Below are 14,934 nucleotides of genomic sequence, written 5' to 3' on the forward strand. Positions count from 1 at the left end.
AATACTGCAGTACAGGTTGATGACTATGTATTCCGAAACTGTAATATGTATACCCAGTATACTCATTAAGATAAGTGGCTCGCTCTACCTCAGACTTGTCCTCTTTGTAGTATTGGCCCCATTTAGTAATAAACAACATGAATTTCATCACCTCCGGGTCTTTATCCTATCTCTGCCATGGTCTCAAAATCATGCTGCACTGGCATGAGCCAGGGAAAAAAACCTGCTTACAGCTGCAAGAACTCACAGGAAAATGAGCTCTTTCAAAATAATGAGCTATTAACCCATGGCACTGCTGCAGAGGCATTGCAGTTGTGTCAGCCACTGGTGTGTCAATAAATAACATGGCAAATTAGAAGTGGATGTAAATTTGTTTCTGTAGATAATTCTTCTTTGATATAAACTGGAACAAGTCTGAGTAACTGGATGAAAACACAGTTGTGCTGAATTTGGCTCTGCATAAGAGAAAGCAGAGGTCCTTAATTTAGGCTCTCTCCCTAGTTATCACTATTCACATGCTCATTATTTGGGTCAGAACTGAGCTTGATCAATTGTTTTCCAAAGATATTTCCGGAGCAAGTAAAATCATTTCAGGAGAGGAAGAAATAAAGGCAGACTTACGGATCAAAGGCCGCTAGCAAAAAGTTGAGCAGTAAGCTGATGGACTGCTCCACGTTGATCTGGTGGGTCGTCGGCATCCGTTTGTTAAGCTGGTAAAAGATAGTTGAAATCACAGCTTCCAAGCGAGCCACGTTCAGCTCGATGTTGGGGTCCAGGTTGTTCAGTGCGTTTTCCCGCAAGGCTTCTATCACATTCCAGATGTCCACAAGATGCACTAGGGGACAAGACAGAAAGAGTTAGTGGGGACAAGTGCTCCTGAAAGCTCCTGAGACAAAAAGTCACCTCATCCCACAGGATGGTGGGGAATAATGCAATCACGCAGGACATGCTTTGTGAATAATTGAACTAATCAGTGCATTTTCTATCACTGAGAATTGAGCTTGGTGGAAGAATGAGCAAATAAAATTCAAGTCCATTAATAAACAAACAATACGTTATAATATTAGTTGTAATGAGTACAACTTCAGCTTGGGAAATCACTCCTGACTGTAAAAATGTATTCAAGTAAAAATCTGTATTTTACGGAAATCACTGGAAGGTAAACATATGCTAATAGTTTTTCTGAACCATGCCTCTATGAATCCCCATTCAGAAATTACTCTTAGATATTAATTTGCATAGCAGATGGGCTTTTCAGCAGCTCCTATGAATACTAAGTGCTTATCACATACTGACATTTTGAGAATTCTTTTCAGCAATTTGTATGGAAGCAAAATATTTTACAGAAACAGAATTGTAACTGAGTCAGGGTAGACAAGCTACGCTTAAACAAAGAGCATGTAATGAAATGATCCCAAGAATATTTTGTGTCTTCTAAATATATTTGCCAAACCACGTGTTACATCTCTCTTTGACAAAGTCCTGCGTTAAACTGAATATGATGGGGGCTGGTTTTACCTACAAGAACAGCTTCACCCTTCATATTGACACCAAACAAAAATCTTGTTTGTATAGCTCTGTTATTGTGGCAGTGTGATCAGCTTGCTGCAGACTGGCATTTCCAGAGGCAGTGGACCATGTCAAAGATAAAAACAACTTACAGACATTCAAAATTCAGATTTATTTCAAACCTGAACTCAAAAAATCATCCCTCTTAATCTTAAGTACTACCTAATGTCCTACTAAACTGTCAATAAGAAATAGATCATGAGGTTCAGGGTGCAAATTCTCCCTTTCTTTAAACAGAAACTACTGTATAGATCTTACTACATAGCATGGTGACGTGTCTTATGACATATCAAGAGCCATCTGTACATGGAAGGAAATGCATTGTTTTTGTGCATAGAGAAATCTAATTCTAATCCTCTTCAGTGTATTTTCACTTGCTTGGTTTGCAGGTGCTGTCTCAGACTGCAATGTGACATCATGGTCTGATGGCAGGGAAATGCAAGCTGATACTAGATAGATAATGACACAAAATACAGTCATTTTACTTAGTCTGGAATTTTTCCCAATGAACTGGGTTTCCTTTCTTCTACTTCAGGGAGAAATAACCTCTAGCTCTCTGCTACCACATGCATACGTAGGAGGAAGATGCATCACACAGATGAGAGGCAACAGTAGCAGCAACTACCTAAGGCACTAAACAAGGCACTTTTCCACTTCTTCTTGCTGTTTTTCTAGTAAATACTTTGGAAAAAATGAAAGGTTCATTCCTTATATTAAAAGGAAATTTCTATAGGTGATGTTGTATACTGTTAGGTTGTCTTCAGAGTGTTGTCTCAAATTAAGCCAGGTGAGTAGAGGACACAACCTCTCTGAACTCTTCCTTTTTCTCTTCTAGTTGGCAGAAGAGCATCTTATCAGTAAAAAAAAACCTGGCACAGATCTCACATCCTTTTAATGCAGTAATTCCCATTCATATTCAGTCAGTTTTCACTGTCAAATTGCCACAAGGGTAATCTCGGTAAATGGGAGATGATCTCCAGGAAGACAGCCTGTACATAATAACTGACCCTTTCCGGGCAGCTTCCCCACATGGCTCAGAGGCAAAACTAGGCAGAGAATGGAAGAAATCACCAGAAAGCAGGCAGCTGTCTAGTCCAGGAGAGAAGGGTTAATGAGCATTTCCCATTCGGGGTCACCATTGTAAGGTAGCCAAGGAAGAGATACAGAGCAAGATGCCTGAAGATGCAGCAATGGGCTGGAACGTGCGCGTGTATTCTGTGGCCTTACTAAGAGGGGAAAGGCTGGCAGAAATCAGAAAGTTAAGCGTGATGTCTCCATCAAGGTCTAGCTGTCACTGGCCATGAGGACTGTCTCTGATAAGTCAGACCAAGAAGGAGGTGCTTCCGCCAGCAGTTTTACCAGGCTGGCTTCTGGGTGTAAAACTATGTGTGCAAATTGTTGAGCCTGAATTGTAGCTAAGAACATGAGAAATTACCAGGCATAACGAATAGCAAAGAGGAAGCAATGCACTAGTGGGTGGTTAACCTCGACTCATGGCTATACTAACAAGATAGCACCCTGAAAAACAGCACAAACAGGTGTACTAGCTGGCCAAGCCAGAAATTACTATGGCAACCATATCATAAATACAGAATAAGGCTGTAAAATCATCAACATTAGAGCTAGTGGGAAAAGAATGAACAAGGACAAGCTCCTTGTTTTGACCATATGTGTTTACTTCTGTAGCTTTGTGGAAACTTTGATGGTTTCCCTAGCACAGATAAAATGACACCCAGGGAGGATGAGCCTGGCATCCAGACTCCTTAACAGTGAGAACTTCATGCAGCAATTTAATTAAATTGTGACAGCCTAATAGTGGAAAACTCTTGAATAAAGGAGCATGTAGGAAAACCAGCTGGCAAAATGAATGCGGCTGAAATGGGGATTGGTGTCTTTATTCTTCATATGATCCAGTACTGATACTACCTGGCTGCCAGAATTTCATACTTTTTTCTTTTCCTACTGATAGTGTATTTTTTATCACATAGTCATATCCAGAGTCAGGTTTGATGGTTGTTCTGGGAAAGGAAATACGCAGAGGCTCCCAGATGTGGGACTAACAATGTCACTATATTAACACACCTGAGAGAAGAATACTGGGCATAATGTTACCTCTAACCTGAAAGCCTCATAAGCTATCTTGATACTCTTTGGTATGCCAGAAAGGCAGGGCAGAAGACTAAAAAAATGACTTACTGGAAATTACACAGCAGTAATAGTATCCCACCCACCATAAAGTATTGATCTCAAGGAACAGCTGTGCATTTGTACTATAAATAATTTTACTTGGCCTTTTTTTTCTTCCCCAGAAACACTTGAAACTGAATAAACAACAACCCTACTGCACTATTTTATTTTGCATTTAATCACAAATTACTACAGAATAATCACTGCAAAGTAATACTTCCTGGAGGAGGAAATGGGAGATGTACAAAAGACAGACTGTTAACAAGATCTACTAATCTTGCAAATATCAGCTGAAATGTCTAGCTCAAAATCACAAGCAGAGTTTCTGACTGCTGTATAGAGGACTGAAGCCTCCAGCTTTTACTCAAGCCTGCTACTGTGGACAAAAAGAATTCACCCACCTTAATTTAAATGTCAAAAATAAGGTGTCTACAGCCAGCTGGTAATTAAGGCGCCCTCTAATGTCAGTGAAAGAAAAAGGCACCTTAAAACAGTTTGGGGACAGGTGGGACGGACAGTGCTTCCTTATTTCTTCAGTGACTACAAAGCCTAAATCAACAAGCTAACAGGAGACATGTAACCTCAAAGCCAGTAAAGTTAACTGAGATGAATCCCAGAGCTTGCTCTTTAAACGTTAAGAAAATATTACGTTTGTGTTCTGACTACTACATGGCCTGGAATAATTCAAGGTTTATTTAAAATATGAATAATAAATACTTTAATCTGTATGACCAGCTGCCAGATCTTGTCATAGTCATAGCTTCTTACACTGCATCACTTAACCTTGCACAGATTACATCTACGTGTAGCGCCCTACTGATCACTCCAAATCCTCTTTTTTTTTTGGTAAAGTTTACTCATATATTAAGCAGACACTTATTACATCACGCTGCTAAGTCAACTTACCTACTTTGGGAAAAGGCTGAGTAAAACACAGCCCTCTGCAAGTTCCACTCCATTCATTTGCACTATCAGAAATTTATGCCTACAGCTAACATGATATCTGTAGTCTTTTCAATGCAGTAACAGAATCTCATCCTTACAAACTTTGCATAAGCTTACATCCCCATCATTTTCTATAATACCTGCTACGTTCATTATTTATTTATCCATCCCTGAGATTGTTTTAATCTCACTGAAGAAAGCATCTCTCCTCACTTTGTTTGCACATGTAGTGCAGTAAAGTCTGATTTCTACATGCTGTGATAACAAGAAGAGTTTGCAGTGTAACAAACTAGCTTACAGATGCAGAGGAACTTTCCTCCTAAAATGTGCCTTGAATTCGCTCAACAAAGTAAAACTCCACAACTTTGTTTTTAATTTCTCATTGCTGTGGATGTATCCACATTTCCCACTGAAAAGGGAATTATCCCTCAGTATGAGAAAGATGCCCTTTCTTAAATGAATCTGTAAAACTTCAGTGTCAGCAGATGATGATTACACTGTAGGAGTAAAAGATGCTTATGTTTAGCACCTGTGAGCTATAAGGCAATTCAGGCAGCCCAGCCAATCTTCACAGATCCTTTACAGAAAAGCCTTACACCCTGTTACCATCACAGCTACCCAGGTGTAGATCTCCCTCATTTGCCTGATGTGTGAAAAAATGTGTAGATGACTTCCACAAGCAATTGCTAAACTATATATTTCCCTTTAGGTTTTGTTAAGTGATTTCTAAAGTCACAGCTAAGTTAACATCTGCATTATTAGATCATCTATGGCAAACACTGACTGCTAATTTAACTTTTATGAGATTCAGTAATATTTAAAGACTGTCACAGAGGGTTTCATATGCGAACACGTTCTGTAACAGACAGACAGTGATTAGTGAATGTAAACAAAGTTCAGTATCCGGATATAAGTGGGACAATGCAGATGAGCAGCATTACAGATGGCTGCCATTCACTCCATAGCAATTTTTACCCAAAAATGTACACTTTGAAGAGACCCTGGCTGAACTGCAGAGAATTAAGACCGATGCATGAAAATATACGCCAAATAACAAATGTTATTTCCTTCAGTGGACTCCTTTGGCTGTTAAAACAACATTTGGAGAGTGCCTGTTGCCAGCACATTGTAACTGAATTGATCAGTCTCTCTCTGCAGGGTGAATGAAAGACGGTTGGCTCAGTTTGAAAAGAGTTTCATATTCTCCTCACACTAAAAAAGTTTTTACACTCCTGAAGTTTATATCCTGCCCTTCTGCCTTCAGTTGTGTTCAGAATATCTTTTCCTATTGCCTTTCACTACTTTGATAGTGAAAGACTACTTAGTAGTTAGGGTGCAGAATTCCACCACCTACAAATCCAAATTTGTGGAAGAGGTGTACTCTGAATACATCTGGAAAGTGCAGAATTTAGGACAAAATTATGTTGCTTACTATAAATGCATATGTCCATTTTATTGATCCCGATCCTCTCCCTTTTCTTCAAGCATTTTTTAGTCTTCCTTAGCAAGAAAGCAACTTGCAACTAGTAATTTTCTGTTTGGTAGATAACAGTATCGTAATAGCCAAAACATGAGGGAAGAGATGGTCTACAGTTTTTCAGCTCAAGGAAAAGAAATTAAAATTTATTTATGCAGTGAAAAATGAAGTCTTCTTTCCATCATGCATTTTGATTAGAAAGATGGGAAAGCTGTGAGATAAAGATAATCTTGGATATATCAGTAATCTCAAAGGGGACAGATTACTTCAAACATCACTTGTCAAGAAATGATGTTGCCCTAAGCAAGCACGAAAGAGAAAACTGTAGTGGAAATATATCTTCTAAGTAGTACAAAAAAGTAATTAAATAATTAAACTCAGTGTGTGTGCTTAAGCTTTCTTCTATGCAAAAAATCCTCATCTGTTCTGCTGCATTTTTTTGTATTCCACCTGAATCATTAACTTTCCAGTGTTATCATTCCGTTTATTACTAAATGAACATGGAAGAGCAGATTACATTTAATCAAACAAGGGAAGTGACTAAACTAGGTCTTTAATAATCAATTCAAATTTACCTAACATACACTAGGTCTAACTAAATCTAGGTTAAACATGCCCAATTATTAGGACAGAATTCTTCTTTCATAGATTTTCCTTTGTTGGTAAATACAGGAAAAAGCTTTTAAAGAAGTTTTAATTTAAATTTTAAATTATTTCCAAAATTTTAGTGTACGTTTCATTAAGATCTTAGTCCATCAAAGCTCTTAGAAGCATGCTTGACTTTAAACATACTAGTACTGTAAATTGAAACAAATGGCACTTAAATGTATCTCAGGTATTTCAGGTGGATTTCATTAAAAAGGAAAGATTTATGCTTCCTTGTTCAACAATCCTAAAAATATAAAGTATGTTAGACAATTCTTTTTTTTATTAGAATCTATGAACCCATCACAAATTAGGGTATTGGAGCCATTTGTCATCGTCATGGCTATGAAAACCTGAGAAGTTACTCATGCCTTCTGTTTGGCTCCCTCTCTCCTGCTGCAGGGAAGGTAACAGAGGACTGAATGAGGTGTGTTTTCCTTCTAAACTACACCTGTTTGTGGCCAAGCTGCCCCTCAGATCAGTCAGCTGTAGCATGATTACCAAAAGCTTAATCTACACCTCCCACTACTATGCAGATCAATGTGCCAGCTGTGATAGCTTGCAGTCTTGTACACTGTCTGGCTGCCAAATCACATGAAAAAGAAAACGTACCAAGGCGTTGCTTCTTCTCAGGGCTAAAATGAGGCACCCAGCTTTTTGGCTAGGTACATCTGGTGACAGCTGTCACCCTACATGGCCTGGCATGCCCAGGCTACTCATTGCCCAAATATCTCAGTCTGTACCTGGAAATATCCTGTACATTCCTATTCCTGCTTTCATGTTTCTCAGGCTCCTCATATATCTCCCTTGCTGACGCCTGCTGCCAGAATTCATACAGTCCAGCGCATAGCTGGGCACCCACTAGGCAGCCAGTCCAATGAGCTTTGTATCATTTGGGCTCTGCAGGCCATCAACAGCTTTTGGTGTGCTTGCCAGTGTTTTCCAAAAGCAAGACTGATGGACTTCCAGCTTGTCAGCACATATTTGAATGTGTTAATGTCAAAACGTATTTCATTGCATCTTCTTGCTATTTCACTTGATTTCTAGGTTTTGTAGAGGCAGTGATTGGTGAGTAAATACTGCACACTGAAACAAGAAATTAACAAAGTATTCAGAACATTTACTGCCATGTTATTCTGATTCCAAAATGCTTTGATTTTTAAAAATGTGTGTATCAGACCTATAGCATGGGACGTTGTAAGAGGATGATACATTGATAACCAAGAGTAACTACAAACAACATTTACTTCTTTGCAAAGATCAGTCTTGTCAAAGACTGTCTACGTGGAATTGAATTTGGTAAGCTTCGTCTTCAGGATGAAGGCTCCTGCAACAAGTTGTACAGTCTGGGGCAAGGGAGACCACCTCAGTAGAAGATCTAGTTAGATGATGTTGAAGCAGACTGGCATAATCAAATCCATAGGACCCAATGGGAAATGCACCCCCAAGTGCTGAGGGGGATGGCTGATGGCAATGCAAGGCCACTCGATTGCCTTTGAAAGGTTGTGGCAACTGGGGGAGGTTCTTGAGGGCTCTGAGAAAGCCAGTATTACTTTTATTTCCAAGAAGAGCAAGAAAAAGGGGAGGTAAAACCTCACCTCAGTCTCTGGAAAGGACATTTCCAAGTACATTAAGGAGAAGAAAGTGACTGGTAGCAGCATGGATTTATGACAGAAGAATCACGCTTGACTGACCTCTTCGCCTTTCACAGTGAGGCGAAGGGGGGCACAAGGGACAATCAAGGATGTTCTTTATTCTGACTTTAGCAAGGCTTTCAACACTGTGTCCACTAATATCCTGACTGGCAAACTAGTAAGTATGGGCTGCATAAGCAGTGAGCTGGACTGAAAACTGGCTGAACAGATAAGATGAAAATCTTGTGATCAGCGGCATCAAATGCAGTTGGAGGCTCGTCACTAGTGGTATAGCCCAAGGCTTCATATGGCACAATAATACTGTAAAATACTGTTTAACACCTTCATCAACAACCTGGATGATGGGGCAGGGTGTACCCTCAGCAAGACTGCAGGCGATACAAAACTGGGGAGGGTGCCTGATACACCAGAGTACTGGTCTGCCATTCAGAGCGACCAGCCTCAACAGGCTGGAACAAGATATAAGCAGGAACAGCACCAAGTGCAACAAATGGAAATAATAAAGTCCTGAGTATGGAAAGGAGTAACCCCATGTACCAGTACAGGCTAGGTGCCAACCAGCAATACACCTTTTCAGCAAAGGCAGCCAACATCCTCCTGGGCTACACTGGACAGTGAATTGCCAGCAGATGGAGGGAGGTGATCCTTCATCTCTGCTCAGAACTCGTGACACATCTGGACCTCTAGGTGCGAAGTCCAGCAAAGGGCCACAAAGATGATGGAGGTACAGAAGCAACTGTCATATGGGGAGAGGCTGAGAGAGCTAGGACTGACTGTTCGGTCTACAGGAGAGAAGGCTCAGGAGGACTTTATAAGGGTGTAGAAACATTTGATGCAAGACAGTAAAGACTTGCAGTGCCAGGCTATTCTCAGAGAAAGGATAATGAAAAGACAGAAGGAAATGGACACAAATTAAACTACAGGAAAGCACTTAAATATAAGAAAAAAAATATTCCCTGTGAGGGTTGTCAAACATTGTGACAGGTTGCCCAGAGGCTGTGGAGTCTCCATCCTTGAAGATACTCAAACCCAAACTGGACATAGCCCTGAGCAATCTGTTCTCTCTCCAGAGATCCCCGCTAACCTCTGAGATTGTGATTCTGTGATGTAGTTGACTAATCATGAACTTATATGCAAAACCATATAACAACTCTTACAGGAGAGGAATCAGTGCTACCACACTGATTTTTCTCTAAAGCCACTGCTAAAGTAAACTGTGCTCCAAGCCCTTTTTCTGACACACAGTAAGTTAAAAAGCAACCCAGAGCCTGACCTGATGTCTCATGAATGCTTGGGAAGGAGTCCTCCACACCCTAAAAAGGTTTTGTGTGAGGTGCACAGAGGGGCCTTCATGACACTCTGTGTACTCAGACACAACCTCAAGCTTTCCCTTGAATGCCAAAGGATCTCAGAGGGAGGTCATGGTTTCATTTAGACCCCTATTGTGATGATGTCCTCTCCCTGCAACCAGACTTTTACTTCCTGTAAGTATGCTCAAGTGATAACCACCAGTGAAAGCCTTAATGGGCATGTCAGGCTGTGATGTCTGCATCTAACTCAAAGTGGATTTGAAAGAGATACGTAACAACACAACACCTAAGAGCAGCATGTGGTCCCCCCCTGCAAAGTGCTGGTCGAGGTCCAACTCAAGCCAAGTTTGGAAGAAACTAACTTCTGTGGTTGGTATACAAACATGACTATGAGTCAGTATCTCACTCTATAAATAGCGGACAGCCCAGGTCCCATTGAGGTCTCCTTCATGCCAGCAGGCTGCATGCCAGCATGTCCCTGTGAGTAGGGATGCCTCTGAAGGTTACTTCTTGAGGTTCAGAGATTCCTTGCTGCAACAGATTCTTGGTAAGTGATTAATAACATGCTACACTGTGAAATCTTAGCTAAGTGATATAAAGGATTGATTGTGCACATAAACCACTGACCAAGTCTGGGACTAGGACTGGATTCACCTGCAACTAAACACTCCTCTGAGGAGTTCAGGATGCAAGGGGGTCCTTTCTAAACCTCCTGACTCAACGAGAGGGTCTCCCTGACAGTTTTGTCTCATCCAGTCCTCTATGCAGCAAATAATCAAGTGTACCTGGCCATCAAATATTGTTAAACCACTGCTGCTTTTACTATCAAACTGTTAAATCACTGCTTTGTATCAATAAACATTTTACTACTTCTCTCTTATGAGGGAAGTGTGTGTCACGGTTTAAGTCCAGCTGGCAACTTAGAACCATGCAGCCACTCGCTCACTCCCCCCCCCTTCCTCCCCCTGCTCCTGGAGGGATGGGGTGGAGAATCGAAAGAATTTAACTCCCACAGGTTGAGATAAGAACAGTCCAGTAACTAAGGTATAACACAAATCACTGCTGCTACCACCAATGGTAATAATGAAAAGGCAAATAACAAGGGAAGAGAATACAACTGCTCACCACCCACTGACAGATACCCAGCCTGACCCAAGCAGTGATCTAGCCCTTTTGGGTAACTGCCCCCAGTTTATATATTGGGCATGACGTGCTGTGGTATGGAATGCCTCTTTGGTCAGTTTGGGTCAGGTGTCCTGTCTCTGCTTCCTCCCAGCTTCCCCTCCTCCCTGGCAGAGCATGAGACTCAGAAAGTCCTTGGTCAGAGTAAACATTACTGAGCAGTAACTAAAACCATCGGTGTTATCAGCATTGTTCCCAGGCTGAAAGTCAAAACCACAGCACTGCACCAGATACTAAGAAGGAGAAAAATGACTGCTACTGCTGAACCCAGGACAGTGTGTCACTCTGTCCATGACACCTGTTAGCTGCATGCATTTCTCCTGCTTACCTCTTTGCCTGTGCTGTGAGAATGTGCAGGTGTCTGGTACATACCAGCCCAGCAAGAAGCTGGAGTAAGGCTATCCACTTTCACCTGGCCACACCAACGGTGTAGAACCAGAGTTAGGAGGACTGCCTGGTTCAGGAACTAATATGCAGACCAGCCAATAGAAACATCTTTCTTTTGAACTACTGTGCATGCGGACTGAAGTTTGGACTCACAATCAACAAATATCACATCCCTGTGTGGTATGACACTGGACGAGTGATGCACTAGCCATTAGGAGCTGGGTTCTGTGTGCATGTGCTGGCCACAGAAGACATTTCTGAGTGGCTGCCAAGCCTGGCTGCTGGGTGTCTGGAAATCTGAAGGACACGATGTGTACAACTGAAACACCGTTTTAAAGGTTCTCCTGTCCTCATACCTAGGCGTGCATCCTTGCATCCCCACTTACTGTTCTGCCAGAAAGAAAAAGCTTTCTGAGATTCTACGGCACATTAAACAAATTTTGGAAGTGTCTGTCAAATTGGCCAAGTGCTACTAACACGGAATATCCATTAGGCTAACAATGCACTGAAATGGTGTCTCTACTTTTAACACGGAACATGACAAGTCCACCAAGGTGTAAGAGTATGTAAAGATCTCCAGTAAAATTCTCCTCCATATTAACTTACTTTATAATAAAAGCTCCTTCTCCCCCTGCTGTCAATTCCAGCCTATTTTGTCTCACCTAAATATAACCACAGACTGAAGGGCTCTCTGTGGGTGGCAGAAGAGGCCATCAGTCTCCCCAAGGAGTGGCACTAATGACAGTCAATTCTACAAACGGGAACAGTGAGCAATGCACCCTGAGTGCTGGACTGGGAAGCTGTTGCCAGCTACTTGTCACCCAGATGCTGAGACAGTATTTCCTCTTTTAAAAGCACTTTGAATTAAGTATGACATATATAAAATAAAATTATTAAAAAGTATAACTGTAAGTTTCTTAATATTTTGATAACAACCAGGAAAGACCACTCAACTAAAACTCTGCACTGCTGCTAGTACATCACATAGCTTAAATTCATTGATTACACACAATTTTCTTGGTTTAAGAGTTAAATGCATTTGTGAATTAAAGACCAATGTGTAAATAGCAGACCCGGCTGGTACAGCCACAAACCTGATAAATCTCACTCCCCAAAAGACAATGGTATTCCTAGATTATGCATCTCTATTATTCTTGCTATCCCACCATAATACTATTTTAATGAGAAAGGCTTTATTTGAGGCAGTGTGTGATCAAGCCTCAGTCTACCTTAATAGTCAAACAGAATTTGCAAGTGTCAGCTTTAAATTAGCCAAAGAATTAATGGGGACATGAAGTAACAAAACTTGGTCACTAAATATATATGACGCACAAAAGCTTTCTCATTTCTTTTATAAAATAAGGTCAAATTGACTTACATTTCAGTTTATATTTCAGTTAGTGAAATTACAGCATTTCAAATTTTTAATGAAACATAACTCTTCTGTAGTGTATTATAGCAAACCTCATGCATGAGGAAAAAGCTTCTGCACTCCCAAAAGGTGGCAAAAACCACCCTCAATGCTGGGTGACACTATGCCTGAATTTGATTTTCAAAAGACACTTAATAGATAGAAACTTTATTAAGGAAACTTTCACAAATGTTTCTAGAGAAAAGAAAAAGCCATGTCCCAGCCCTCCTAGTTAGGAAATTAAACTAGAAGCTCACAAATGACTGAACATATGAGAAGAAAATCGTAATTCTAGAATCTGGGACAACTCATTGTGTGTGAAAGGACCCAAGACAAACCAGCTTTTAGAAGACAGGCGGGACACAATGGATAAGCCGTCTAGTAGCCACAGTCCTGACCACAGGATGGCACTACTGGGTATGTTTTAGCAAATACAGCACACATTTGCCGTAACATTTTAACTCTCTACTGGCAGTATGTCAAGACAGCTAACACAAATCAAAAGCTGTGCATCCCCACTGCTGTCTCCAGAAAATGGCCTTAGATGCATATTTAGCTGAATCAAGACTATGTGCTTGGAGATTTGGCAGTGTGGATGCCCTATACAGGCAATCATATGTAATCTGGGCAGGAACAACCCCAGGTTCCAGTATAGGCTGGGGAACGACCTGTTAGAGAGCAGTGTAGGGGAGAGGGACCTGGGGGTCCTAGTGGACGACAGGATGACCATGAGCCGACACTGTGCCCTTGTGGCCAAGAAGGCCAATGGCATCCTGGGTTGTATTAGAAGGGGGGTGGTTAGTAGGTCAAGAGAGGTTCTCCTTCCCCTCTACTCAGCCCTGGTGAGACCTCATCTGGAATATTGTGTCCAGTTCTGGGCCCCTCAGTTTAAAAAGGACAGGGACCTGCTGGAGATAGTCCAGCGCAGGGCAACTAAGATGATTAAGGGAGTGGAGCATCTCCCTTATGAGGAGAGGCTGAGGGAGCTGGGTCTCTATAGTTTGGAGAAGAGGAGACTGAGGGGTGACCTTATTAGTGTATATAAATATATAAAGGGGGAGTGTCACGAGGATGGAGCCAGGCTCTTCTCAGTGGCAAACAATGAAAGGACAAGGGGAAATGGGTATAAATTGGAACACAAGAGGTTTCACTTAAACCTGAGAAGAAACTTCTTCTCAGTGAGGGTGGCGGAACACTGGAACAGGCTGCCCAGGGAGGTTGTGGAATCTCCTTCTTTGGAGACATTCAAAGCCCACCTGGACACGTTCCTGTGTAACCTTATCTAGGTGTTCCTGCTCCAGCAGGGGGATTGGACTAGATGATCTTTTGAGGTCCCTTCCAATCTCTAACATACTGTGATACTGTAATAGGCAAAAGATGCCAAATCCGTGAGCTGCAAAGGGCAGAATGTCTTCCTGTTGGATGTCCTTATTTCAGTGATAAAATCTCCTCCAGAAGTATGTTTCTTCAAATGCCAAGTTTAACTAACACTACGTCTTTCTCTCTTAAATAACTTCATTTTTTTCCCTCTAGAAACAATTGCTGCCAGTTCCTTCTATCCCCTCTAAAAAACTCCCCATCCCACAAGAGAGACTCCAGCTTGCTTTGGCACTGCTACTAGCAAAATGCAAGTGTAAAGTGAAAGTAAATGTTAACAAATTGGGTTATTTATATTTCCATTAATATTGAAGCAATATCTGTTACCAGCTCTAAGGATACAGGGTATTATCCAAACTCATACTAACTGCTGTTTTCTTTAAAAAATAGCTTGCAATGACAAGAGAATACACAATTTAACAGTTTTTTCTAACAATTTCTTCCCTCATGGCTATAGAAAACAAGTTGAGTTACATTGTGAACCTTTACGGTTCGGGCATATCACAAAGGTCAATGAAAAAGAATGAGCAGCTATTATACATTTAGAACTGCTTGAGGACAAAAGCCCTCCCTGGCTCATCTTCTGGCTTTCAGAGTCTGATCCACGGTTATTTTGTCTTCTGTACTTCTATTTTTTTTTAATCATTTAGGGCTGGCAGGCCTGTAAACAGCTACACAAGGTACAGAATACTAATGAAACATAGACTGTGTATTTCTTTGAATAGAAAAGACATAATACTTTACATATATACATATTAAGCTGATCCTGATTCTATTAATTTAAATAAT

The 14,934-nt window shown here is 41.1% G+C and overlaps 1 protein-coding gene across 27 annotated transcripts in view; it reads right to left on the reverse strand.

Moving 5' to 3' along the window:
* Positions 1-14,934, reverse strand: part of DTNA (dystrobrevin alpha) — a 230,603-nt gene that overhangs the window by 70,127 nt on the left and 145,542 nt on the right. For all 27 annotated transcript variants that reach the window (XM_061354862.1, XM_061354860.1, XM_061354874.1 and 24 more), the window contains one exon: positions 622-835. In XM_061354862.1, the coding sequence (XP_061210846.1) occupies positions 622-835 (214 nt within the window). The remainder of the gene's footprint in view (positions 1-621; positions 836-14,934) is intronic.

This window comes from Neopsephotus bourkii, unplaced genomic scaffold (genome assembly GCF_033783945.1).
Source record: "Neopsephotus bourkii isolate Nb327-2 ecotype Australia unplaced genomic scaffold, CSIRO-AGI_Nbou_v1 NB_753, whole genome shotgun sequence".
NCBI classification, from domain to species: domain Eukaryota; kingdom Metazoa; phylum Chordata; class Aves; order Psittaciformes; family Psittacidae; genus Neopsephotus; species Neopsephotus bourkii.